Source organism: Tyto alba, unplaced genomic scaffold (genome assembly GCF_018691265.1).
Source record: "Tyto alba isolate M040663 unplaced genomic scaffold, T.alba_DEE_v4.0 Super-Scaffold_35, whole genome shotgun sequence".
In the NCBI taxonomy this organism is placed as follows: Eukaryota; Metazoa; Chordata; class Aves; order Strigiformes; family Tytonidae; genus Tyto; species Tyto alba.
This window is the reverse complement of record NW_024881310.1, coordinates 174,161-201,295: the sequence shown is the minus strand read 5'-3', so window position 1 is coordinate 201,295 and position 27,135 is coordinate 174,161. Positions and strand designations below refer to the sequence as shown.

At 49.8% G+C, this 27,135-nt stretch overlaps 1 protein-coding gene and 1 pseudogene across 1 annotated transcript; both read right to left on the bottom strand.

The window, feature by feature from the left end:
* Positions 1–313: 313 nt before the first annotated feature.
* Positions 314–24,100, bottom strand: LOC122154253 (olfactory receptor 14A16-like; the record flags this gene model as incomplete). The annotated part of the gene is made up of 2 exons (XM_042801611.1): positions 314–349; positions 23,639–24,100. Coding segments are annotated over 2 exons (498 nt in total), but the record flags the coding sequence as incomplete, so codon positions are not given.
* A 3-nt stretch (positions 24,101–24,103) lies between these two features.
* On the bottom strand, positions 24,104–24,483 carry LOC122154266 (annotated as a pseudogene).
* Positions 24,484–27,135: the final 2,652 nt, after the last annotated feature.

Genomic DNA, 27,135 nt, shown 5'->3' with positions numbered 1-27,135 from the left:
GGAAAGGGCCTTTCTCTCGGCAGTCTGCATCTGAAAAGGTGACGTGAGAAATGTTCATTGTATCCTGGCCAGGTGCAAATTCATGAAAGATTAGAGAAATTAAGGATGTGGTAAACCAGGCAGGATAGTGGCAATGAAGTTAGACTGGAATATGGATATTTCTTTGGCATATGCCTGTTAAGAGGTCATGGGATTGGTAGAGGCTTCTTGTGGGAGAGGGCAAGCCAATGTTGCAGCCATCTTGGAAAGAGCCCACAAGGGCCACCCAGGGAACCACAGGCTGTACAAGCTCTCTGTGGTGAGGAGTGTGCAGTCAGTTAGAGTCCTCTTGGGTGACGTTCCTGGGCACCTAAAAGAGAAGAAAATGCCCAAATGCAGTCGGCAGGGACTGTCCAAGGGTAAATCATGCCCCGCCAACCTGATTGCCTGCAGGATGAAGTAACTGTTTGTCGTGGTTTGGGCCTGGTCTGCAATCAACCCCCACAGCTGGTCACCCTCCCTTCCCCCTCCCCACCTGGGAATGGGGGAGGGGATTAGAGGGGTGAAGGGAGATTCACAGGCTGAGATAAGAACAGTGTAATAATGGCAATAAAATGAGAACAATGACGATGATAGGGGGAAAACAAAAAGAAATATATAAACAGGCAATGTACAGTGTAATTGCTCACCACCCGCTAAACAATATCCAGCCCGTTCCCGGCCAGCGACCCCGAGATACCAAGATCCCACAATCACAATCCCGGAAGCGAGAGATCTCCTTCCCAACCACCCCTCCTTTATATAGTGAGGATGACGTGCCATGATATGGAATATTTCACTGACCAGTTAGGGTCAGGTGCTGTGGCCGTGCTCCCGCCCTGCTCCCTGTGCCCTTGTGAACGGGCAGGACATGAGGAGTCGGAGAGTCCTTGAAGTCTCGGTAGCAGCTGAAAACACCAGTGTGCTATCAGCATTCTTCTTATACCAAACCCAAAGCTAAATCCAAAACACAGCACTCATCTAGTCCCTGAAAATGAATATTAACTCTATTTCAGCCCAAATCAAGACACTGGTTTTGTGTGTGACATAAGAACAATGGATGTCAGGTAACTCCAATGCAGCAAGACACTGGCCATGATCTCCCTCAATATTCTCGTACCCACGTTAGGCCATTACAGTCTGGGTGGGTCGGCAGACAGGGAGGTGAAACACCAGTTGGAGGCTCAGGCTCAGAGCGCTGTGGTGAAGGGGTCATACCCTACCTGGAGGCCAGGGGGAGATACTGGGGCATTGTGGGGCAGCACAGGGAACTCTCCTGGGATCTGGAAAATTTCACAACTTTATCTGTGACCCAGAGGAGTCAGTTCTGACAGTGTTTGTCAATGACAGTAAATTGAGAGGACCATTCCTGTGCCCTAGGGATGCCATTCAGATGAAACCTGGCAGATGAGAGGACTGTCCTATCAGGAACTTCACAGGACAGAAGAAGGACAATGTCCAGGCCTTGCCCCTGGGAGAGACTGACACCCTGCAGTGACGGGAGATGACAACTGCCTGGCTGGGGAGCATCTCTGCGGACAAGGCCTTGGTCGTGCTGGGGGTCAGGAAGTAAAACATGGTCCAGCAGCGATCAGCACAATCCAGCATGACCTGGATGCAATGTCAGCCAGCAGTATCCTGGGGTGTTTAAAGAGGAATGAGGGGAGTGATTTACCCACCATTCATCACTCGTTTGATCACCTGTACACTGTCGTATCAATTTTGGGGCCCCCAGTGCAAGTGTGTTTCGTCTGGCTGGGATGGGGTTAACTTTCATTGTTGAAACCATTATGGTGGCTTGTTTTGCATTTGAGATTAAACGAGTGTTGATAACGCAGCAGTGTTTTGGTTATTGTGGAACAATGGTTGTGCAGCATCAAGGTCTTCTTTATTTCTTACACTTCTTCCTCCCAACAAGTAGCTGGGGATGGGCAAGAATTTGGGGGTTAGATGGGACACAGCCAGGACAGCTGACCCCAACTGACCAAAGAGATATTCATCAAATCACAGTATAATAGACCAGACCAGGTTGGAAGTGACCTTGAAAGATCATCTGGTCCAAAGTTTTGTGGGAAAGGGAGCCTACATGAGACTACCTAGCAACCTGTCTAATTGTTTCTTGAAAACCTGCAGTGGTGGGGACTCCACCACATCCCTTGGGGAGTTCCTTCCAGTGAATGACTGTCCTTAGCCCTTTGGACTGTCTCCAGTCTGCCTGCGGATTTCTTTCATTGTGGGGACCAGAACTGGACACAGCACTCCAGCTGTAGCCTGACAAAGCCTGAGCAGAGTGGGATGATCATGTCCCTGTGTCTGCTCGTAACGCCCGTGTGGATGCAGCCCAGGAGCCTATTTGCTGTTGTTGCTGCAGCGGGGCACTGCCGGAGCCTCTTCAGCTTGCTGTCCACCAGGAACCCCCAGGTCCCTCTCAGCAAGGCTGCTCCCCAGCCACACACCTGCTGGACTCTACTGGGCTCTTTGGTTGCTCTGACTCAGGTGCAGGACTTTTGACTTGTTTTTGTCTTGTGGTTCATATTGTTCTTGCTGGCCCATTCGTCCAGCCTGTGCAGGTCTCTCTGTAAGATGACTCTCCCTTCTGGCATGTCCACCTCACCACCTCATTTAAAGTCATCAGAAAACTTGATGAGGGTGATTTCAATCCCACCATCCACATCATTTATGAATATGTTGAACAGCATGGGACCATGTTGTGGTTTAGGCCTGGTTGGCAGCCAACCACAATGCAGTGGCTCTCTCTCCCTTCCCCTCTGGCAATGAGAAGGGACAGAGAGCCAGGCTTGAGGTTCAAGATAGGACTGGGATGGGGAGAAAATTCCCCTTTATGATCACGAGCAAAAGGCAGACTCGTTAGGGGAACAAAAAAAAGAACATACATTTATTACAGACACTAACAACACATAACAGAGTAAGACAGTGAGAAGCATTGCCACATCTTGAGAACACCTTCCCCCCACCCCTCCCTTCTTCCTGGGCTCAGCTCTGCTCCCGATATCTCTACCTCCTCCCCCAGTGGCGCAGGGGCAGGGAATGGGGGGTGCAGTCAGTGCCACCACTTCCCTTATCTTTGGTGAGGGGAATGTCCGGAATTTGTTCCTCCTGCTCCATCGCGGTCCCCCTCTCATGGGGGACAGTCCTCCACAAACTTTCTCCATAATGAGTCTTTCCCATGGGCTGCAGCGTTCCCCACACTGCTCCGTCATGGGTCACTAACTTTCTCTGAATGGATTATCTCCCACGGCTGCAGCTCTTCCCGAGCTGCTCCAGCGTGGGACACCCCCGCATGCTGCAATCCTCCCAGCGCTGAATTACAGCAGCGGAGCTACCTTTTCCCACGAGACCCCGGCCTTCTTCGGGCACAGCACCTTGATTATTCCAAGCAGAAGCCACAGGCCATAAATCAGTGTCTGCTCCACCGTAGATCTCCATAGGTGGCAGGGGGGGCCGCCCTGCCGTCTCCCCACAGGATACAGGGGGGTCTCTGCTCCGGCACACCTCCCCCCTCCTTTCTTCCTCTGTTCCTCCACTGACCTTGGTGTTCATGCAGCTGCAGCAACTCCTCCTCACAAGTCCCCCTGCCCGTCACCACGTCCCTTCTTAAATACGTTATCGCAGAGGCGCAGCTGATTGGCTCAATTTCCCAAACAGAAGTGGAGCTGACGTGGAGCCGGGGGAGCTTCGAGAAGCTTCTCAGAGGGGTCCGCCCCAATAGCCCCCTCCCCCGCCACCAAAAAAACTCAACCACTCACTCAACCCAGGACATTCCACCACTCACCTCTGCGAATCACGTATTTAAGAATTAAGAGATCCAACATTCAGTACAGAAAATAGCATACACATCAACATCAGAACAGAGAGAAAGCAAAACCAAACTGAAAAGAACTTCCCCACACTCAAATTAAAAAAATAAAACTGACAAAATACTGAAACACAATACAGAACATCCACCCATAGTCCCTTCACCACACCTGGAAAAAAAAAAAACTTCCCCACAATTGCAACTACAGACATTGCAAAGATCATTCCACTAACGGAGTTCAGTCTGTATTTTGCTCATTACCTCTCCCAATTAATATCCTTATCAAATTGCAACCCTCGGGCCCCACGTTGGGTGCCAAAAAGCTGTCGTGTTTTAGGCCTGTTTGGCAGCCAACCACAATGCAGCAGCTCTCTCTCCCTTCCCCTCCAGCAATGAGAAGGGACAAAGAGCCAGGCTTGGGGTTCAAGATAGGACTGGGATGGGGAAAAATCCCCCTTTTATGATCACGAGCAAAAGGCAGACTCGTTAGGGGAAGAAAAAAAGAACATACATTTATTACAGACACTAACAACGCATAACAGAGTAGGACAGTGAGAAGCGTTGCCACATCTTGAGAACACCTTCCCCCCACCCCTCCCTTCTTCCCGGGAACCTTCTTAAATACTTTATCACAGAGCTGCAGCTGATGGGCTTAATTTTCCAAACAGAAGTGGAGCTGACTTGGAGCTGGGGGAGCTTCGAGAAGCTTCTCACAGGGGGCCGCCCCTATAGCCCCCTCCCCTGCCACCAAAAACACTCCACCATTCATTCAACACAGGACAGACCAGTAACATTTCCTGGGGGATCCAACACGCTAAAGGCTTCCAGCCTAAGTAAAAGCATTGATCACCATCCTCTGAGTGCAGCCTGTAATACAATTTCCTACCCACCTCCCACACCAACCCTCTGGTCTATGTCTTGACTCTTGGTCCAGGAGAAGGATGTAGAAAAATATGTTGAATGCTTTGCTGAAGTCCAGGAAAACAACCACCACTGATCTCCCCATGTCACCAGAAGATGTTATTTCTTTAAGAAGATGATGATGTTATATTGGCATGATATTCCCTTGGGCAATCTATGCTGGAATTTCCCAATCACCTCCTTCATTTGGTTTGTGATAGTTGAAAGGCTCTCTGGATCAATCCCCAATACAGTTTTCGTTGCCCCTTCTCCCAAGTCCATGATGGTTTGAAGGCTCCCCCAGCATCTGACCCCTGACCAGACCCAGCTGTGTCCCATGCTGGCCTTTACAGACAGCCCTGCTCCAGGATCTGCTGGAGTCTGGGCCAGGAGAGAGGCCAGGCAGGGCTGGCCAGTCCCCCCATACAGGCACTGAGACCAGCAGAACGATGGAGATGGTCTCACAGAAGGACTCACCCATAAGCTTGGGTGAGCAGCCAGTGCTGGAAATGGCCAGTGAGAGAGGCTGGGGGGTGATGAAAGCCCTGGGTCACCTTCCTGGACTGTTCATGCCAACAAGGACACAGAGAAGCCTCTTCTCTCCTGCACCTGCATGCCTTCAATCCCTTCCACAAGCCCTGGCTCTGCACCACAAATCCCCTGGTGTGTCCTCACTCTGCGTGATCATGCAGTACGAGTTATACTTTGTTGGTTTTCTCTCTCTGCTACTTTCCAGTTCAGTCCAGCTTCCCCAAGCTTTCACCCTTCCCTGCCTTCATCCACATCCTTCCCCAGCAAAGCCCAGTCTGGGTTAGTCCCCAGGCAGGTTCCTGGCACTCCCCCCACAGCCTCAGCCCCTTTGAAAGGCAGAGCAGCTCCTAGGGGGTAGAGAGGGGTCATCCCTGGAGATGGGAGGCATCAATGGCACAAGGAGAAGGAGTCCAGTGACACCCGGTGTCCCCTGCTCTCCTCTCCAGCACATCCTGAGGGCTCTGTAACCCCTCCGTGCCATCCCCTCTCCCGTGACCTGCACAAGAGCCCCAGACCTGGAGGTTCTCAGGCAGCTTCTGCTGCCACGCTGACAGAGAGGCCTGCCCTGAGCTGGTGCAGCCAGAAAGGTGTTTTCATTCCCCATTCATTCCTGCCCTGATCAGGATGGATCTAAGACAAAGAAGTTGTGAGTTCATTTATTCTGCTTAAATACAGAGAGCTTCTTATTGAGACCAAGTCTCTGGGTTGCACAAGATGGTTGGATACTGAAGTAGGAGGGAAAGAATAATGCTATTTCTTTGAAGAACACATCATCACAACTGGAAAAACGAGGACCAAAATGTATAAACAAGCAAAGATATTCTTGGGCTATCATGACAAATAGTAGGGCTCATCTGCAGAGGAAGGCTGAGAGTCTATGGCTGCTGAAAAACCTCCGATCAGTTTCCTCAGGGCATCCTTGAGTTCCTGGTTCCTTATGCTATAGAAGAGGGGGTTCAGTGCTGAAAGCATCACCAATTACAGAAATGAAACTACCAGTTCCAGAGATGGGGAGAACATAGAGGAGGCCTTCAGGTAGGCAAACATGGCAGTGTGGATGAACAGGGAGATCACGGCCAGTTGAGGGAGGCACATAGAAAAGGCTTTGTGCTGTCCCTGCTCAGAGGGGATCCTCAGCACGGCCCTGAAGATCTGCAGATAAAACAGCACGATGAAGAAAACCCAACCAAATACTGAACGGGATGTAGCCAGGAGAAATCCTTAAACCATTTTCTATTCAGGCCTGCGCTTCCCAGGCCTGTTTCTCTCTGGCCTTGGGGACAGGAGGGTTTGCTCACTCTCTTGGCATCCAATTTCAGCTTTATGTTTCCATCACCACAAACTCTGTCCCGTCTCTGCTCTGAAGCAAAACCTTTGCACACATGGGGTCTTGGACACTTGGTACCAGGTTTCCCTCAGACAAGTCAGAGCTTGGCCTGGTGCTACCCCTGAGGTGTTACGACCCAAATGTGCACTGATGGCTTCAGCCGGGACAAAAGGGAGCCTGTGGGTTTTAACATGAATAGAGAAATTGCAGTAATCTTTTTGAAGCATCCCAAGGAAGTCTCTGGTTGGAGAAGCCTGGGCCTCACTGGGGACTTCAATGGCCCCGGCATTTTCTGGAAGAGGAACACAGCAGCATGCAAACAGTCCAGGCAGTTTGGGGACAGCTTGTTTTCACAGCTGCCAGATGGGCCAACAAGGGCAACACAAACCTGGAGCTGATAATTACAAGCAAGGAAGAGCTGAGCAGGGGTGTGAAGACTGGCTGTTGGGACAGTGATAACGGAGTCTGAGCTCCTGAGGGCAGTGAGGAAGGGGAATAGAAAAATGCAGATGTCGATCCTCAGTGGATCAGATCTGGCCGACTGTGGGGAGTTTTAGCTGGGATCTCATGGTCAGCAGCACTGATGGGCAGCAAAGCCAAGTGTACCTGGTTTTCAAGGACAGCATCCTCCAAGCACCACAGTCTTCTGTATCAAAACTCAATTGAAACTTGAATCGGAATGCATGGGCTGCATCATAAGATTTTACTGCTCTGGGAACAGTAGCAAGAAGAAACATGAATAATGTGTGGTCACATCTAAATTTTTTAAGATTTGTGGCGATAGAGCTGAGATACTTCATGTCCTCTTTGCCTCATATTTCACCAAGAGGTTCTCCTATGGCATTGTGCCTCAAGGCAAGACTCTAAATGAAAACAGAGGAAAACAGTCAATGGTGGAGAGCAATCAAATCAGGGGCTATATGAAAAAATATGAAAGCTACCTGTCAAAAGGAACCAGATGTATCCAACTCTCTTTACATAGGGGGAGAGAAAGTGTTATCAACTTGCTGGTCTTTGTGCATGGCCTGTGAAAAGACGAATGAGAATGTACAGAATGGTGTCAAAGTTCTGGCAATGAAATCTTCTTTCATATGGATTACACCAAGGTCAACACTGCAAATGGTTCAACTTTTGCCAAACATCTTCATTCAAGGGTTGATCCGGTTGCCCACAAAGTGGTGACCACTGCCTGCAAGATACACAAGGGTAGATGAGGCCATGGCATGGGACTGGGAAATGTGTCCCCAGGCTGATGGGAGACTTTCTGGAGCAGGAGCTGGTGGACAGGCAGGGTGAGCCAAAGCATCTCAGTCGAGACAGATCATTTCTGTCCCTTGAGTAGATGAGGAAGACTGGACACTTGCACCCAAGCTGCCCCGTGTTGGAGGTGAATGAGAAATGAGAGGGTCCAGATGCTGCAGAGCCTACTTGAAGACGTACTCATAGCCCACATACAGTGGGATGAGTGCAGATATGGCTATTCAGAAGAGGGCATTTCCTTTCTTTTGACTCTTTGCATCCCTCTGTGAATTTAGGGAGCTTATAACTTCAGGGTGTGAGTGACCGTGAGTGATTACAGACAGAGTCTGGGGCAGGGGGTAAACTGCGGTCTCTTAGTCTCTCTGCTTAACAAAAAATATGTTTTCCTTTGGTGTAAGGGCATCTCTGCTATAGAAATTGGACTTCAGAGCAGTTTAGGTGGACTTCATATGCAGAAGATGTGTTCTGGGTTTCTTTATTTATATATTTTTTTATTATTATTATTATTGAATTGGACAATCTTTTAGTTTTGTTTTGTTTTGGTTTTTTTTTTTCTTTTTTGTCAAGTAAGAAACATTCTTCTGTGTCTGTGTGCAGCTCATTTTCCAAGTACGGCAGGTAGGAGTTGGTGTGAATGGGCTGAGACGTGCAGCTACAGACTGTCCTGGAGAAAGCTCAGATTGGAACAAAGCTGCTGTAAGTCCCAGGGGGCTGATGAGAGAAATGTGGGGGTTGGAGGTAGGGACAAACACTGTCCAGAGGGTGTCTGACATACAGGGTCTTGACTTCCCTCCATATTCAGACTTAATCAGGAGATGCTCTAGAATCAGTATCAATTGCAGTTAGGTGATGTCCCCTAGTGTGTAAGCGGGAAAATAGGAACTAGTGGAAAAAGAAGAGATTGTTTCTTAATAACATTTAATACTGAAAGCTTTTCACTTTGACTACCCTTCTGAAACCACTCAAATTCACCACATAGGAACTGAGGAATTCAGTGATACCCAGAGACTTGGCTATTGAGGACGTTTTAGCTGCTTCTGGGCCCTCTGGTGCCAAGTTGCTGAACTGCAGATCCTGGAACGGGATTGAACTGGCCTCTAGAGAAGTCGGAGTCAGCAGGAACCCTCCAAGTCCCTGAGGGTGTCAGTGATGGCCACCGAGGGCCATCACTGAAGAGCCCATGGAGGGAATGAGGAGACAAGGTCCCTGTCCCTGGGGGTGGTGAAGCAGGAAGGCAGAGGCACTGCTGCCAGCCTGAAAATCAAATGTTCAGATGACTGTGAAAGACCTTGATGTGTTTCCTCAAGCAGGCTGTTCAAGCCCTGACCCCCATAGCCTGGGAATGGGGATCCTTCCCCTCAGGGGATGCTGAGGGCTTTTCCTGGGGGCAGTGAGATGTAGGGGGGTGTGATGCCGAGTGCAGGAGAGCGGGAGGACTCCTCCCAGGCTGGGTGGAGGGTAGAGGAGGAGGCAGCAGAGCGCTGTGGCTGTAAAGAACTGGTGTGCTCTCAGGGACCTCAGTGGAAGAGACAGCAGCCATAGTCAGAAGGACAAGGCTTTCAGTTCTTTTGGGTGGTTCCAGCCTCAGAAAAGGAGCCATTCCCACCACAGGCTGTCTTACACTTGCCTATACCTGTGGCTGTTTCTGTACAGATTTTAACCACCGCCCCTGCTTCCCCACTTCACTCTGATCCCATGCTGTCCCAACCTCTACTGATGACTCTCTGTCCTCACTCACTATTTCTTCAAACACAAAACTGTCATGTTCTCTACTTTTGGAAATGGCTGTGAGTTCCCCATAACCTGTGGAACTTCTTCCAAAGGCCTGCTAACACACCTCAATTGCTAAAGATGTCATCACCCAACCTGTATTTATACTTGGGATTGCCCTGACCCATGGGTACATTTACATTAGAAAAAAGGCGGGAATTCTTAAATATGAGGGTGGTGAAACAGTGGAACTAGTTGCTCAGAGAAGTGGTGAATTGCTCCTGCCTGGAACTTCTCTAGGCAACCTGTTCCAGTATCTCAACACCCACATCCTAAAATATTTCTTCCTTATATCAAATCTCAAACTACCCTCTTTCAGTTTAACACCATTGCCACTTGTCCTGCCACTGCAGTCTGTTGTAAAATGGCTCACTCCATGTTTCTTGCCGTATGAGTATGTTATTTTTCATCTCCAAACACCTTTTAGTGTGTCCAGACATCTCTCAAGATGGAATCTGGAGGCCTCAAGCACATGCCCAATACAGAGGTTATGAACATCCTGGGCTAAGTGGAGTAGAGACTTGGGATAGTCTAGAAGTAGCAGGCCTTCTGTGGGTTCACTGGCAGTATAGGAGTCAGCTGAGAAAAATAGGGTGTCATGGCTCAGTGGACCAGCAGATATAGTGGAAAAGACCAGGAGAAGGCTGAGGAACTCATTCTTTTCCCATCCCATCCTGGTAAGGTCTGTCCCCTGACAACCCTTGTCCATGACTATCCTTCCAACACCTGTTCTAGCAGGGTTCCCCCCTGGCAGAGGAAGATGTGTCTGGGGAGCACTTACAGCACTTGGGCACACACAGGTCCATGGGACCAGAGGGGATGTGCCCAAGGGTGCTGGGAGAGCTGGCTGGTGTCATTGCAAGGCTGCTCCTGGTCACTTTGAAATGTCAGGGCAAACAGGGAGTTCTCTGGTGACTGGGAAAAGGCAGGCAGTGCACCCATTTTCATGCAGGGCAAGAACGAGCATCCATGGAACTACAGGCTGGTCAGACACATCTCAGTCCTCGGGAAGGTGATGGAGCAAATTCATTCAAGTAGTTCCTTTGCCTACATCCATCAGCTCTTGCTCTCTGGGATGTCCTGGGGCAGCTGAAGTACCCATGGGGTGTTTGGAAGGGTGACCTGGGACCTATGGGAACCCTTCTGGAGCATTCCCTTGTCACCAGGAAAAGGATCTCCAGACACTTCAGTTGAGACAACTCCTGTCTCTACATTGACTAGAAAGGGAAGTCTAGGAAACTTGATTTGCCATAGACATCTGCACGGAGGTGTCTAATGGTTGGAGACCAGTCTCCTCCCTTTCTTCCCAGATAACACAGATGTGTTCAGACAAGAGCAAATCTGGCACCCAAACTCAGTGTGTTTCACTGCAGTTTGTCACCCAGATCCCCCCTATCAGGTGACAGATCCTGCCACCTTAGTGGGTGACTCTCTTTGTGCAGCCAGTGAGCAGTGTCATGGATGCTCCTGGGTGGGGAGGGGATTTAGTGTGCTGGGATCTCTGCAAGACATAGAAATATCTTTCTTTCATGTTGCTCGCCTCAGTATGATAGAAATGTTTAGAAAGTGTCAATAAAAATGAAAAGAAGAAGAAATGAGGAATGATGAAATGCAAAGAGAATTTAATGACATTTCCAAGTTTTTTAAAATTCTTTGTGCATCTTTCCTCCTAGTTGAATTTAATTTCATTTTGATATACTAGTCTTTGGGGGATTTCATGTCATTTTTTTTTAATTGCTGCATTGAAAGAATAAAATATTTCCAGAATCAGGGTGGGGTGTAACTGTAGTAATAGAGGTGCCTTAAGTCACAGGGAAAGAGATGTCTGGTGCCATTGCAGGTGTCCTGGGCCCCTCTGCCCAGCCTCTGTCAGCATCTCCCCAGGGGCTCTGGTCTCCTGCACACCTTCTGTCCTGTGTGACAGCAGCCAGTCCCAGGGAAATACGTCAGACACACCGGGGTGTCTGCAAGGGGCACTCGATGTCCATGGTCAGACAGCTGAGCTCCACCGGGAAAGAGCAAGAACTGCCTGCCACTTTTAAAAAACACCCGAGCACTTTCTTGTCAGCTGAGATGATAGAAAACTTTTAATAAAGTGGTGATGTTTTTCCACCGTGACCTGATGGGAATTTCTAAGAAGGGTATTAATTGCAGGAGAAAAAGACATATGCTCCTTCTCTGGTGCTGTCATTGCCAGGACTCTGTCCAGGATATTGAGCATTTAAAGTTTGTAATTTTCCCACCTGTCCAGATCTAAAGCCATCTTCTCAGCACACTCACTGGACCTATGTGGTTTCCACTGGTCTCTAGTCTTCCTTTCCCATTACTCTTTGTTCAGTCAGATTCCTCTCAACACCCCAGGTTGAAGCTCTGAGCTTCAGGGACTTAGAAGCCTGCCCTTGTCTTTCAGCAGTCTCATTCTCTCTTCAGCCACCTCCTTCATTGTTGTTGGAACTCTCATTTCCCTTGGATCTGCCTGAAACTTTGCTCATGAGGTTACCTCCTGTGGATGGTGAACCTCATTGGAGGCAGCTTCACCTTAGCATCACTTGAGGAGTGTGGGTTATTGTTGCTTAAACTTCACCACGTTTTCCTTCTGTTGGTTTGTAGTGAAGAGAAATTCTGCTGTGCATGTGTGCAGCCAGGTCTCTGAGGAAAGCCAGTGGGAGCTGGTGCAGCGGAGCTGTAATGTCCAGCTGCAGGCCTGGGTGCAGAAGTCTGAAGGAAGGAGAAGTGCTGCAAGTGCCAGGGGGACGATGAGAGAAGTGGCAGGGCTGGGGAGGTGAGGAATCAGGTTGTCCATGCACTGTCTGACATTCAGGAGGAGATGGCAATGTCAATTAAATCAATATTTGAAATGTAAGGCATCCTCAAGCAGCCCTTCTAAAACAGTTCTCATGAAGGTTGCTCTTGTAAAAGTCTCCTTTTGTGTCCCCAGGAGGCATGGGCACTGCTGATTTCCCTCTCCAGAGAGTGGCAGAGGCTGGATCCCCTTCTCAGGACAGACTCCTTGCCAGGAACACACAGGCATGGGGGCAGCTCACCTGATTTTCACTGGCAATTCACTCAGCTTGTCTTTTGGTGTACTTGGTGTTTTTCTCCGACCACTCTTAAAAACAGTGAAGAATCTGAAAAAAATAAAAAGAACAAATAGAAAATAATCATCAAAGCAGGGAGGTTGGAACCAGATGACCTGCAAAGGTCCCTTCCAATCCAAACCGTTCTGTGATTCTGTGATTTTATGACAAGCATGAACTTAAAACGTGGCCTGTGCTGTAAAGATCTGTATATGTGAGCTACATTAAACAAGCCATGTCTCACTCCTCATCTTCCCTGTCAGTCACAGAATCATAGAATCATTTAGGTTGGAAAACACTCTTAATGTCATTGAACCCAGCCGTTAAACTAACACTGCCAAGTCCACAACTAAACCAGATCCCTCTGTGCCACATCTACATGTCTTTGAAATACCTCCAGCCATGGTGATTTAACCACTTTCCTGGGAAGCCTGTTCCAACAATTGATAACGCTTCCAATGAAGAAATGTTTCCTTGTATCCAATCTAAACGTCCCCTAGTGCAACATGAGGCCATTTTCTCCTCTCCTTTCACTTGTTACATGGGAAAAGAGTCTGACCCATGACATAGTATAGGACAGCCTGTGCTGGGAATGGCCCCTCCGATGTGGCTGGGACCCCCCAACACAACTGAAAGCCTTGTCCTTCTGACGATGGCTGCTGTCTCTTCCACTGAGGTCCCTGAGAGCACACCAGTTCCTTACAGCCACAGTGTTTTGTTACCTCCTCCCCAACCCTCCACCCAGCCTGGGAGGAGTCCTCCCACTGTCCTGCACTTGGCATCACACCCCCCTACATCTCACTGCCCCCGGGAAGAGCCCTCAGCATCCCCTGAGGGGAAGGATCCCCATTCCCAGGCTATGGGCGTCAGGGCTTGAACAGCCTGCTTGAGGAAACACATCCAGGGCTTTCACAGTCACCTGAACATTTGATTTTCAGGCTGGCAGCAGTGCCTCTGCCTTCCTGCTTCACCACCCCCAGGGACAGGGACCTTGTCTCCTCATTCCCTCCACGGGCTCTTCAGTGATGGACCTCGGTGGCGATCACTGACACCCTCTGGAACTTGGAGGGTTCCTGCTGACTCCGACTTCTCTAGAGTCCAGTTCAATCCCTTTCCAGGATCTGCAGTTCAGCAACTTGGCACCAGAGGGCCCAGAAGCAGCTAAAACGTCCTCAATAGCCAAGTCTCTGGGTATCACTGAATTCCTCAGTTCCTATGTGGTGAATTTGAGTGGTTTCAGAAGTGTAGTCAAAGTGAAAAGCTTTCAGTATTAAATGTTATTAAGAAACAATCTCTTCTTTTTCCACTACTTCCTATTTTCCTGCTTACACACTAGGGGACATCACCTAACTGCAATTGATACTGATTCTAGAGCATCTCCTGATTGAGTCAGAATACGGATGGAAGTCAAGACCCTGTATGTCAGACACTCTCTGGACAGTGTTTGTCCCTACCTACAACCCCACATGTCTCTCACCAGCCCCCTGCGACTTACAGCAGCTTTGTTCCAATCTGACCTTTCTCCAGGACAGTCTGTAGTTGCACGTTTCAGCCCATTCACACCAACTCCTACCTGCCATACTTGGAAAATGAGCTGCACACAGACACAGAAGAATGTTTCTTACTTACCAAAAAACAAAACCAAATGATGGTCCAGTTCAATAATAAAAATTAAAAGAAAAAAAAATAATACCCAGTACTCCTGTTCTGCATATGAAGTCTACCTAAACTGCTCTAAAGTCCAATGATTATAGTGGAGATGCCCTTACACCAAAGGAAAACGTATTTTTTATCAAGGAGGTATCCCAAGAGCTCCCAGAGTACTCCCTGCCTCAGACTCTGTCTGTAATCACTCACGGTCACTCACACCCTGAAGTTAGAAGCTCCCTAAATTCACAGAGGAATGCAAAGAGTCAAAAGAAAGGAAATGCCCTCTTCTGAATAGCCATATCTGCACTCATCCCACTGTATGTGGGCTACAAGTACTTCTTCAAGTAGGCTCTGCAGCATCTGGACCCACTCATTTCTCATTCACCTTCAAGACGGGGCAGCTTGGGTGCAAGTGTCCAGGCTTCCTCATCTACTCAAGGGACAGAAATGATCTGTCTCAACTGAGATGCTTTGGCTCACCCTGCCTGTCCACCAGCTCCTGCTCCAGAAAGTCTCCCATCAGCCTGGGGACACATTTCCCAGTCCCATGCCATGGCCTCATCTACCCTTGTGTATCTTGCAGGCAGTGGTCACCACTTTGTGGGCAACCGGATCAACCCTTGAATGAAGATGTTTGGCAAAAGTTGAACCATTTGCAGTGTTGACCTTGGTGTAATCCATATGAAAGAAGATTTCATTGCCAGAACTTTGACACCGTTCTGTACATTCTCATTCGTCTTTTCACAGGCCATGCACAAAGACCAGCAAGCAGATAATGCTTTTGTTGGACCACAAACATCCATCCGCTCTACAAGAGAGCACCAGGGGTGACCCAGGGTCAACCTCTGGGATTCTGGAGTCGAGGATATAGAGGATCTGAAGCCCATTATACTCCAACTGAAAAAGAGATACTGGCAGCATACGAAGGGGTCCGAGCTGCTTCAGAAGTGATTGGTACAGGAGCACAGCTCCTCTTGGCACCCTGACTGCCAGTACTGGGCTGGATGTTCAAAGGGAGGGTCCCCTCAACACATCATGCAACTGATGCTACGTGGAGTAAGTGGGTCGCGCTCATCACACAGCGGGCTCGAATAGGAAACGCTAACTGCCCAGGAATACTAGAAGTAATTACAAATTGACCAGAGAACAAAGACTTTGGAATGTCACCAGAGGAAGAGGTGACCCCAGCTGAGGAGGCACCACCATATAATGAAATACCGGATAATGAGAAGCGCTATGCCTTATTTACCGATGGGTCCTGTCACATTGTAGGGAAACATCGGAAGTGGAAGGCTGCTGTGTGGAGCCTCACACGACGGATCGCAGAAGCTGTTGAAGGAGAGGGTGAATCCAGTCAATTTGCAGACGTGAAAGCCATCCAGCTGGCCTTAAGTATCGCCGAGCAAGAAAAATGGCCAGTCCTTTACCTCTACACTGATTCGTGGATGGTGGCAAATGCCCTGTGGGGGTGGCTGCAGCAGTGGAAACAGAGTGGTTGGCAGCGTAGAGGCAAACCCATCTGGGCTGCTTATTTGTGGCAAGATATTGCTGTTCGAATAGAGAACTTGGTTGTGGTAGTACACCACGGAGATGCTCTAATACCCAAAAATCAAGCAACGGAAGAACATCAAAACAACCACCAGGTGGACCAGGCTGCAAAGATTAAGGTGGCCCAAGTAGATATGGACTGGCAGCATAAGGGTGAAAAATTTTTGCCTCGTTGGGCTCATAACTCCTCAGGCCATCAAGGAAGAGACGCAACATATAGATGGGCTTGTGACTGAGGTGGTGGACCTAACTATGGACATTATATCACAGGGTATCCATGAATGTGAGACCTGTGTTGCAGTCAGGCAGGCCAAGTGGTTAAAACCTCTTTGGTATGGAGGGAGATGGTTAAAGTATAGATATGGGGAAGCCTGGCAAATCGATTACATTACACTTCCACAAACTCGGCATGGTAAGAGTTATGTGCTCACAATGGTAGAAGCAACTACCGGATGGCTGGAAACATATGCTGTGCCCCATGCCACTGCTCAAAACACTATTCTGGGACTTGAAAAACAAGTCCTGTGGTGGCATGGCACCCCAGATAGAATTGAGTCAGATAATGGTACTAATTTTCGAAATAACCTTATAAACATCTGGGCAAAAGAACATGGCATTGAGTGGATATATCATATCCCCTATCATGCCACGGCCTCCGGGAAAATTGAGCGGTATAATGGGCTACTAAAGACCATGCTGAGAGCAATGGGAGGCGGAACTTTTAAGTATTGGGACAAACATTTAGCAAAGGCCACCTGGTTAGTCAATACTAGAGGATCTGCCAACCAGGCTGGCCCTGCCCAGTCAAACATTCTGCATACTGTAGATGGAGACAGAGTCCCGGTAGTGCACCCTAAAAACATGCTGGGGAAGACCGTCTGGGTTATACCTCCTTCAGGTAAAAGTAAGCCCATACATGGGATTACCTCTGCCCAAGGACCTGGGTGCACTTGGTGGGTAATGCAGAAGGACGGGGAAGTCCGATGTGTGCCTCAAGGGGACTTAATGTTAGGCGAAAATAGCCAATAAGCTGTATTAGATTAGTCACCACACCACCCTACCAATGCTTTGTTATGGAAAACATGAACTCGGATGAAGTTAGTACTGGTTTCAGCAACTGATGCCCAGCGACTGCCGCAGACTGTGAATACAGACACCATCAGATGCATCAGCCACCAGCTCCAGCTGCAACAGAGACTGCATGCCATCCTCCTGCCAGGTCCAAGGACACCTCTGCCCTATTGACTGAGCATCCCTCCTCCTGCCTGAAGGGGCTGTTATGACAGATGGAACCTGAAGCTATGGACCAAGTCAACTCATGATACATCCTGCAATGATGGACCATGGACTGAAAGAATGATATCTGTGTGCATATGTCTTTGACCAAGGAAGAGGATAGGAAATAACAATAATGTATTAGAAATATGGAACGTGAGCATAACATAAATGATCTGGAATAAGGGGTGGATACTGTCCTGGTTGGGGCTGGACTAGAGTTCCTGTTGGCTTCAGTAGCTGGAGGAGTGCTGCAGCACAGAGACCCCAGGGGCTGCCCAGGTCCCAGTGCCCTCACCTGTGTGCGGGGGTGGGGGGAGCACAGCTGGAGGGCTGGGCCCCGATTGGCTGATATTCAATGTCATGTGACATTGTGCTCACCATATAAAGGCAGGAGCGGGTCGGGGGAGCTCTCACTTCTGGGAGTGTTGCTGTGGTGGCTTTGTGTTTGGGCTCACCAGCTGGGAGCAGGTGGGTGTTGGTCAGTTGGTGGGTGGTGAGCAGCTGTATTGTACATTACCTGCTGATACTGCTGTCAGTGTATTATTCTGTTACTGTTATTAAACTGTTTTTATCTCAACCCGTGAGTCTCCCTTTGCCCCCCCGATTCCCTCCCCATTCCCAAGTGGGGGGAGGGTGGGTGAGCGGCTGTGTGGTGTTTAGCTGCTGAGTAGGCTCAAATGATGACAGGGCACAGCCAGGGAAAGTGCCTGCCTGAGAAGCAGCCTCACCAGCTGTGCTCCTTGCAATACATGGTGCTCTCATCATTGTCAAACCCACCTCCCAGCAGGGAATGTTTTGCTTCTGGAAGAGAGGAAGACAAACAGCTTTGGCAGAGCTGACAAGGATGAGTAAAGCCTCCAGCCCTCCCCACTGGATGAGTGAGTCCATGTCAGAAAGCTGAGGGTCTGAGGTTGTGGAAGGGTGAGGGAAAGAGTCAGAAAGGAGAAACTCCTCCTGTGGGAGGAGAAAGGTACAGGCCATCTGGCCCCAAAGACCCTGCTCTGACTTTACCCAAACCCCAGCTGAGTTGGGTGAGTTCCTGGGCTGGCTCCAACAGAGCCCAGCCCAGCTGGAACTCAGCACCACCAGCCCCTCCCCAGCATCTCTGCTGGAAGTTACTGGGTCTCAGGGGATCTGGGGAAGGAGGGAGCTGGGCTGGGGACATGTGCAGCACAAGACAGGGCTGAGACTCCGCTCTCGCTCACACACTTTACCTGCACAAACACCCACAGAAAAATCAGCAGTTCCCTGACTCGGGACATCCAGCACCCACCTGCAATGCTCAACATGAAGGGTTGACCTCTGTGCTGACAGTGCCTGGGAACAAAGACCTGGGGCCTCACCCTCTGCCTCTACCCCACCACATCTTCCCTTCTGTGATCACTCTGCAATCCATGACCCAGACCTAATGCCCTGCTCTGCCCTTGACCTTTTCTCCCCAAACATCAATAAGTGATGCACCAGCAAAAAAGAACAAAAAAAAATTCCCCCCTCCTTTGTACTGTCTCCTGCAGTTTATAACACCAACAATTCCTTCAGTGACCCAGGCACAGCTCAGCTCTCCCCAGGCACTGCAGGGAGGAAGCATTGCTAAGCTAGTTCTCAAATCAGGCTGCAACTTCTGAACTGCTGGAAAGGCTGGAATCTGTTGTGGCGAGGCCTGCCTTTCCTGACAGCCCTGAGTACTTTGAACTCCAGGTGAGGCTTCTCTAGAAAGGAGACTCAGGGAAGGAAATCATCAGGATTCAGCAAAACTCCTGACAGAACCTGATAAAAGATACCCAGAGTATAAACCCCATCACCTCCTTGAATTTGACACTAAAAATCTCCACACGCTGGGCTAGTTTTTCAAAACCAGACATTTAAAGTAACAATACATGCTAAGTACCTCAGTGCTGAGAGACAAGTTTCAAAGAGAAACAAAAAATAGATGAAGCTGTATCATCTGGATTTACAAATTCTCTATCAACAGAAAGGAAGTCCAACAGCCTACGGGATGTTTCATTAGATGTTCCTACGGAAATTTGGTTTCTTGGGCCTCTTGGCTCCAGCCTGCTGCATTCACATTGCTGGCAAGGGGACAATTTCCAGTTCAGGCATCAAATTTTTCCCCATCCTGCCTGAAGATACAGAACAGCTCTGTCACACATCACGCAGCATCGGAATGAAGATGGAGGTAGTGTGAATTTAAATGGTTTGGGCTCAAATGAAATCTCAAAACGTGATCTTGCATGAAAACACCTTTTTCAACTAGGCATAAGTTACACAACTGTAAATCCAGATCTAGTTTGCAGAGTTTCTCACATCTCTCGATAACGGGGGTATGGTACTGTGGAGAGGGGAGCACGCTTTGGTTTGCTAAATCCCTGATGAGTGTCCAACCTGTCCTTCCCTTGGCCTCTGGCATCTCATTCCTTGAGATGTAAACACAGTGAGGCTTCTGTCAAGAATCCTTAAGATGTTAGTATGACTTCCCTAAGAGTAGCAGTACCTGAAAGAAACAAAGAAACAAAGCAAAGTGAATTAATTGAGTGTAAATTAGTGCAATGTAGCACTCTGCTTGCTTTGTAGACATTCTGGGCAATGTCAATTCAATCAGTATTTGCAATGTAAGCCATCCTCAAGTCGCCCTTCCAAAGCAGTTCACATGAAGGCTGCTCTTGTAAAAGTCTCCTTTTGTGTCCCCAGGAGGCATGGGCACTGCTGATTTCCCTCTCCAGAGAGTGGCAGAGGCTGGATCCCCTTCTCAGGACAGACTCCTTGCCAGGAACACACAGGCATGGGGGTAGCTCACCTGGTTTTCACTGGCAATTCACTCAATATCTCTTTTGGTGTACTTTCTGTTTTTCTTTGACAAGTCTTAAAAACACTGAAGAATCAGAAAAAAAAAAAAAAAAAAAAAAGAAAGAAAAAGAACGAATAGAAGTTAATCATCAAGGCAGGGAGGTTGGAACTAGATGATCTGTAAAGGTCCCTTCCAATCCAAACCATTCTGTGATTCTGTGATTTTATGTCAAGCACCAACCTAAACTTCTGCCTGTCCCATAGAGGAGCTCCATATAAGTGAGCCACATTAAACAGGCCATGTCTCACTCCCCATCTTCCCTGTCAGTCACAGAATCATAGAATCATTTAGGTTGGAACATATTCTTAAGGTCATCAAATCCAGCCATTAAACTAACACTGCCAAGCCCACTACTAAATGTGGTCCCTATGTGCCACATCTATATGTCTTTTAAGTACCTCCAACAATGGTGACACAACTACTTTCATGGGCAGCCTTTTCCAATGCTTTATAACCCTTCCAGGAAAGAAATGTTTCCTCATATTCAATTTAAACCTCCCCTGGTGCAACTTGAGGCCATTTCCTCCTGTCCTTTCACTTGTTACATGGGAAAAGAAACTGGCCCAGACCTCACTGCAACCTCCTTTCAGGTAGTTGTACAGACCGATAAGGACGCTCCTGAGCTTCCATTTCTCTACTCTAAACACCCCAGTTCTCACAGTTGCTCCTGATAAGACTTGTGCTCTAGACCCTTCACCAGCTTCATTACACTTCTTCAGACACGCTGCAGCACCTCAATGTCTTTCTTGTAATGAGGGGCCCAAAACTGATCCCAGTATTCAAGGTGCAGCCTCACAGTGCTGAGTACAGAGGGATGATCACTGCCCTAATCCTGCTGGCCACAGCATTTCTGATACAAGGCAGGGTGCTATTGCCTTTCTTGACCAGCTGGGCACTCTCTTGGCTCATTTGCAACCAGCTGTTGACCAACACACCCAGGTTCTTTTCTGCTGGGCAGCTTTCCAGCCACTCTTCCCCCAGCCTGTAGATTTGCATCAGGTTGTTGTGCCCAAAGTGCTCACCCCAAAACTGAGCTTTCTTGAACCTCATACAATCAACCTTTGCCCATCACTCCAGCCTGTCCAGACCCCTCTGTAGAGCCTTCCTAGATTGCAGCACATCAACACTCCAGCACAACTTGGTGTTGCCTGCAAACTTACTGATGGTGGACTTGATCCCCTCATCCAGATCACTGATAAAGATATTAATGAGAACTGGCCCCAGTACTGATCCCTGGGGAACAGCACTTGTGGCCAGCTGCCTGCTGGATTGTACTGCGTTCACCACCACTCTTTGGACATGGCGAAATGCTCAAGTAAGGACATTACAATCTGGATGGCTGGTTTGATGGTGGGGTTCAGAAGTTCATGGTGAATGAATTTTTCTCTGCAGGCAGATCAGTAACACATGGAGTACTGCAAGTGTTCACCCTGGGATCTGTCCTGGCAAACATCTTTACCAAAGACATGGAAGAACTGAAAGAGTGCACTCTCACTAAGATTGAAGATGCCACTGAATTGTGGAAGTAAGGGTCAATATGTTGGAGGGCAGAGTTGCCATCCAGGGAGATCTAGAGAGGCTGAGATGTTGTGGATTAATCACAGTAGACTGCTTAGGCTCACACAGCCACTCACTCACTCCTCCCCAGTGGGAGGGGAGAGAAAATCGGAAGGGTGAAAGTGAGAAAACTCATGGGTTGAGGTAAAGACAGTTTAATAAATAAAACAAAGCTGTGTACAAGTGTCAAGCACAATAAAGAAATTCATTCACTACTTCTCACCGGCAGGCAGGTGTTCAGCCATCTCCAGGAAAGCAGGACTTCATCATGCACAGCGGTTATTTGGGAAGACCAGCGTTGTCACTACAAACATCTCCCCTTATGCTTTACCTGTATTTTTTATTACTGAGCACACTGTCATACAGTATGGACCATCCCTTTGGTCAGCTGAGGTCAGCTGTCCCAGTTGTGTCCCCTCCCAGCTTCTTATACACCCCCAGCCTACTTGCTGTCAGGGTAAGTTCCCCCAATTATGATGCCAGTGAGAGCAATCAGTTCATTGTCCCCCCCGTAGCTCCAGCAAGACATAACCTCATAACATACTATTTGCAGGCTCCTCCAGTATCCAACACTTTCCCAGCCCCAGCTGTGTCCCATGTGGGCATACACAGACCTCCCTTCTCTTCAGTCTGCCAGGGTCTGCACCAGGAGAGAGGCCGGGCAGGGCTGGCTGGTCCCCCCATACAGGCACTGAGACCAGCAGGAGGATGGAGATGGTTTAGCAGCAACGCTCACCCATAAACCCGGGTGAGCAGCCAGTGCTGGAAATGACCAGCGAGATAGGCTGGGGGGTGATGAATGTCCTGGGCCACCTTCCCAGCCTGGCCAGGCCACCAAGAGCACAGAACAGCATCCTCTCTCCTCTGCCTTCATGTCTTTGATCCCTGTCATGAGCCCTGGCTCCGCACCACAAATCCCCTGGTGTGAGTGCTCACCCTGCATCTCCACACAGTATAAGCTGTACACTGGTGTTTTTCTCTCCAAAGCACTTTCCACCCCAGCCCAGCACCTCCCCAGCACTCCCCATGCCCACCACACTCTCCCCAGACCATCCCATCCCAGCACAACAGCCCAGTCTTGGCTGGCCCCATGGCATTGCCCAGCGCAGGGTGCTGCAGAGCTCTGGGCACTCACCCCACAGCCCCAGCCCCTCGGAAGGTCACAGCAGCTCCTGGGGCACAGAGGGCTCTCAGCCTCCCCATCAGCCCCAGGGCTGGGGCCAGCCATGCCATGAGCAGACGCAGGCCAGCGTCTCCTCTCTCTGCTGCTCTTCTCTCCAAGAGATCCTGATTGCCCAGTGCTGGCAGCCCCTCTGTGCCCGTCCCTCTCCCCAGCACAAGACTCCTGCACTGGGGGCTCCCCAGGCAGCTCCTGCTGTGCCAGCCAGAGAAAAGCTGCCCAAACTGGTGCCTCCAGAAATAGGTCTGCTCTTGTCATGGGATGTCACCTCAGGCACGGCCCTGAGCTGGCGGTGCTGCTCTGCAGGGCAGTGGTGGCTGAAAGCCACGGGGAGATGGTCCCAGGGAGATCCCCATGGATCAGCCATCATTGCCATTGCACTGGGCACCCCCACGTGAAGGGGCAGCACAGGCCTATTCCCTAACACATCCCCCCATGCCCTCCTGCCCTGAACCCCTGGAGAACCCCAGCACAGCAGCACGCTCAGCGGGGCAATTCCTTCAGCCTGTTCCTGACCTCAGCTTGGGAAGAAGATACCAACCTCCAGACATGGGCACTGAGACAAGCCTCTTTTATAATGGATATATTTAATGGGAGGCCAGCTGCATTGTCCCATCAGACACAGCGCACAATGTCCTCTCTGACAGAGATGCTGGTTCAAGTCTCTGAGGAAGAGGAGTGGATACAGACATTTTAGGAACAAAAAAGAGTTTCACAAATAAAATGCTTACTGCACAGAAGGATTCAGATAAGAATTGGAAATGACTTCTGAAGAGACACAGGAAGCTTATCCCTGTTGAGATTCAGCTGACTGAATCAGCTTCTTCAGTGCGTCCTTCATCTCCTGGTTCCTCATGCTGTAGATGAGGGGGTTCACTGCTGGAGGCACCACCGAGTACAGAAATGACACCACCATGTCCAGAGATGGGGAGGAGATGGAGGAGGGCTTCAGGTAGGCAAAGATTACAGTACTGACAAACAGGGAGACCACGACCAGGTGAGGGAGGCACGTGGAGAAGGCTTTGTGCTGTCCCTGCTCAGAGGGGATCCTCATCACGGCCCGGAATATCTGTACATATGACAGTACGATGAAAAGAAAACAACCAAATGCTAAACAGAAACTAGCCATGATAAGTCCAACTTCCCTGAGGTAGGAATCTGAGCAGGAAAGCTTGAGAATCTGGGCGATTTCACAGAAGAACTGGTTTATGGAATTGCCTTGGCAGAGTGGTAGGGAAAATGTGTTGGCAGTGTGCAGCAGAGAATAGAGCAGCCCAGTGCCCCAGGCAGCTGCTGCCATGTGGACACAAGCTCTGCTGCCCAGGAGGGTCCCGTAGTGCAGGGGTTGGCAGATGGCAACATAGCGGTCATAGGCCATGATGGTGAGAAGGAAATATTCTGATGATACCAAAAATAGAAACAGAAATACCTGTGCAGCACATCCCGGGTAGGAAATGGCCCTAGTGTCACAAAGGGTATTGGCCATGGCTTTGGGGAGAATGGTGGAGATGGAGCCCAGGTCGAGGAGGGAGAGGTTGAGGAGGAAGAAGTACCTGGGGGTGTGGAGGTGGTGGTCACAGGCGATGGCTGGTGATGATGAGGCCGTTGCCCAGGAGGGCAGCCAGGTAGATGCCCAGGAAGAGCCAGAAGTGCAGGAGCTGCAGCTCCCGTCTGTCTGCGAAATTCCAGGAGGAGGAACTGGGTGATGGAGCTGCTGTTGGACATTTGTTCACTGCAGGCAGGGAGATTGAACTAGAAGACATTGACAAGTTAGGACAAACTTCTTTTATTCAATCTTTGCTGTTTCCCAAAAAGTCTCCTCAAAACTATTTATCTTTCTTTGGGGAAAATATATTCAATTCCTTTTTATGAGCTCAGATTTTGATGTTGCTGAGGAGACGTTCATTGAAGGGGAAGAAATCCTCATCTTTCACATTTCTCTCCGCCTGAACACAGGGGAGACCTGAGGGAAAAAAAGGCTCCCTGTGCCCTAGTACAGAGTCAAGAGAATGCTGGAGCAAGTCCTGGCTCTCTGCTCCCTGGAGCTGTTTTCTGCCAGGAGTCATTTCTGTGTCCCCATGTCACTGCCCTGACAGTGCTGCCAGCCCCCATCCCACCCGCCTGTGTGCTCAGCTCTGCCCTGCAGACCCCTCCTGGCAATAGGGCACTGCCCAGGGGCATTCCCTACTTCCAGATTCAAAGGAGAACAGCAGGCAAAACCAGAACCCTCAAACAAAAATCATGCTGTTGTGTCTGTAAGTAGAGGAGTAGGTGAAGGCACTTTATGAAGTTTCTGGCAATCCTGCTGATCCCTCAGTTTAACATTTCAGGAGTCTCAGTGAATTATTCAAATTTCACAGCCCCTTTCTACTTTTTCTTAGAAGAAACACGAGATCATAGAGCCTAAAAAGGTTCACATTATTAAGGTGGCCCCTGCCTTCAATTTCCTCTTGAAATACAAATGTGCTATACGTGATCTGGAGCTGTGAGCATCCCTGATCCACGTAGCAGCCTCTGTAGAGCAGAAGGAGCCTGCCCTGGCGGGGGTCTCTCCTTCCCCCCACAGCTTCTCCCCACAGCGCCGTGGGGAGCTCCCCGGGCAGGCTGAGTGCTGACCCTGGCAGGCGGCAGAGTCCCTGCCCCAGCACACAGCCCCCTGGGGTGCAGGGACCCTGCTGGGAAGGACAGCCCTGGGCACCCCTGCCTGCACACCCGGCTGCACACCCCTGCAGCCGGCCCCGCCAGAAGGCAGCCCTCATGCCCTGGCCCTCGCAGGGGGCACCAGGGAAGCCCTGCTCGGGAGAAGATCCTCCTCCTCCTCCTCCTCCTCCTCCTCCTCCTCCTCCTCCTCCTCCTCCTCCTCCTCCTCCTCCTCTAGGCAGGAGGCAGATTCCTGGCGGCTCTGCCGCCTTCCCCAGATCCCTCCCCGAGCTGCAGCTGCATTGCCCTGCACCCCCAGACTTACTGTGGCCAGGGCCCTGACGCTTTCTCCTCCTCGGAGCTCTCAGCAGCCTCCCAGCCCAGGCTGCCTTGAAGCTGTGTGTGCCTCGCTGCTCTGCCCTGGGTGCCTGCAGGCAGTGCCCCCAGCCCTGCTGCGCTTTGCAGAGGAGCTGCTCCTGGGCAGAGCTGTCTCTCTGCAGCGCTGCCCACTTGCCAGGAGCTCCCTGCGGCCCAGGAGCCCGGCCCAGCTCAGCACCACAGCAACAGCCCAAGGCACTTTAATGACCCCTCAGGAGGGTTTGGTGCCAACTCCATGAACCTCAGGCACTGAGAAGCTGAAGAAACCTCTGAAGAAGTCAAAGTTATATTCAAACTCCAAAGTTTCCTAGAGTGTTAATGGCTCCCACTGAGGGACACTGTTGACAAAGCCTCCTCAGGGTCCAGTTAGAGCAGAAATCTGGAGGCAGTGATGAGAAGTCAAAAACTAAAAGGGAAAGGTGGCTCTGATGCTGAGTAAACCTGAATGTGTTGCATTAAGCCAAAGTTCCAAGTCCTAAGCCCATTAACCAAATGGCCAAGCCATGACCCCCAGCCCCTGGGAAGGGAGATCCTGTCCCTCCCACATTCCTCAGGGCTCTTCCTAGGGTAGGGGCTATGGAGATGTGCACCTCCCAGGCTCCTGAAGATGCACAAGGAGGCCATGAGGCCCCCATGCTGCAAGGGACTGTGCCTCCTCACAGGCATCAGTGGCAGAGACAACAGCCATAGCCAAAATCGTGATGAGGTTGACTTTACTGGGGGCTTTCACCTTTCCCACAGCCCTCTGTCATCTCCACCACAGGCTGTCCTATGGGGTTGCATGCCCTGCGCCTCTTTCCCTGCAGGCTGTCCTCATCCCCCCAGCTGTCTCACCTCGCTCCCACCTGAGCATCTTCCTTCCTTTCCTGATCTCTCACCATCCTCCCTGGCTCTTCCTTGAAAAACAAAGCCTTGATCTGATCCGTACTCCTCCTGGGTCATATGTTGCACCACAGCATTTATCCTGTTGTCCAGTCTGGACTTCCCCAGCTGCACAGTATGACATTATTTCTTTCTCATGCTGTTTTCCACTGTGAAGAAAAAGTGCACCATCTCTCAAACCACCCTTCAAGGGTTCTTGGGCTACTCCTAGACTGTCCCAAGTCTCCACAGCACTTAGCCCAGAATGTTTATATCTAAGCACATTGCACATGGGCTTGAGTCCTCTAAACCCCATCTTGGGGTGATGTCTGGGTACTCTCAAAGGTGTTTGGAGATGAAAACATAGTGGTTACAGGTCAAGAAAGATGGAGTGATACTTCTCACCAGGATCTGTATTGGAAGGGCAAGCGGCAATGGTGTTAAAATGAAAGAGGGTAGATTTAGATTTGAAATAAGGAAGAAATGTTTTCCGATGAG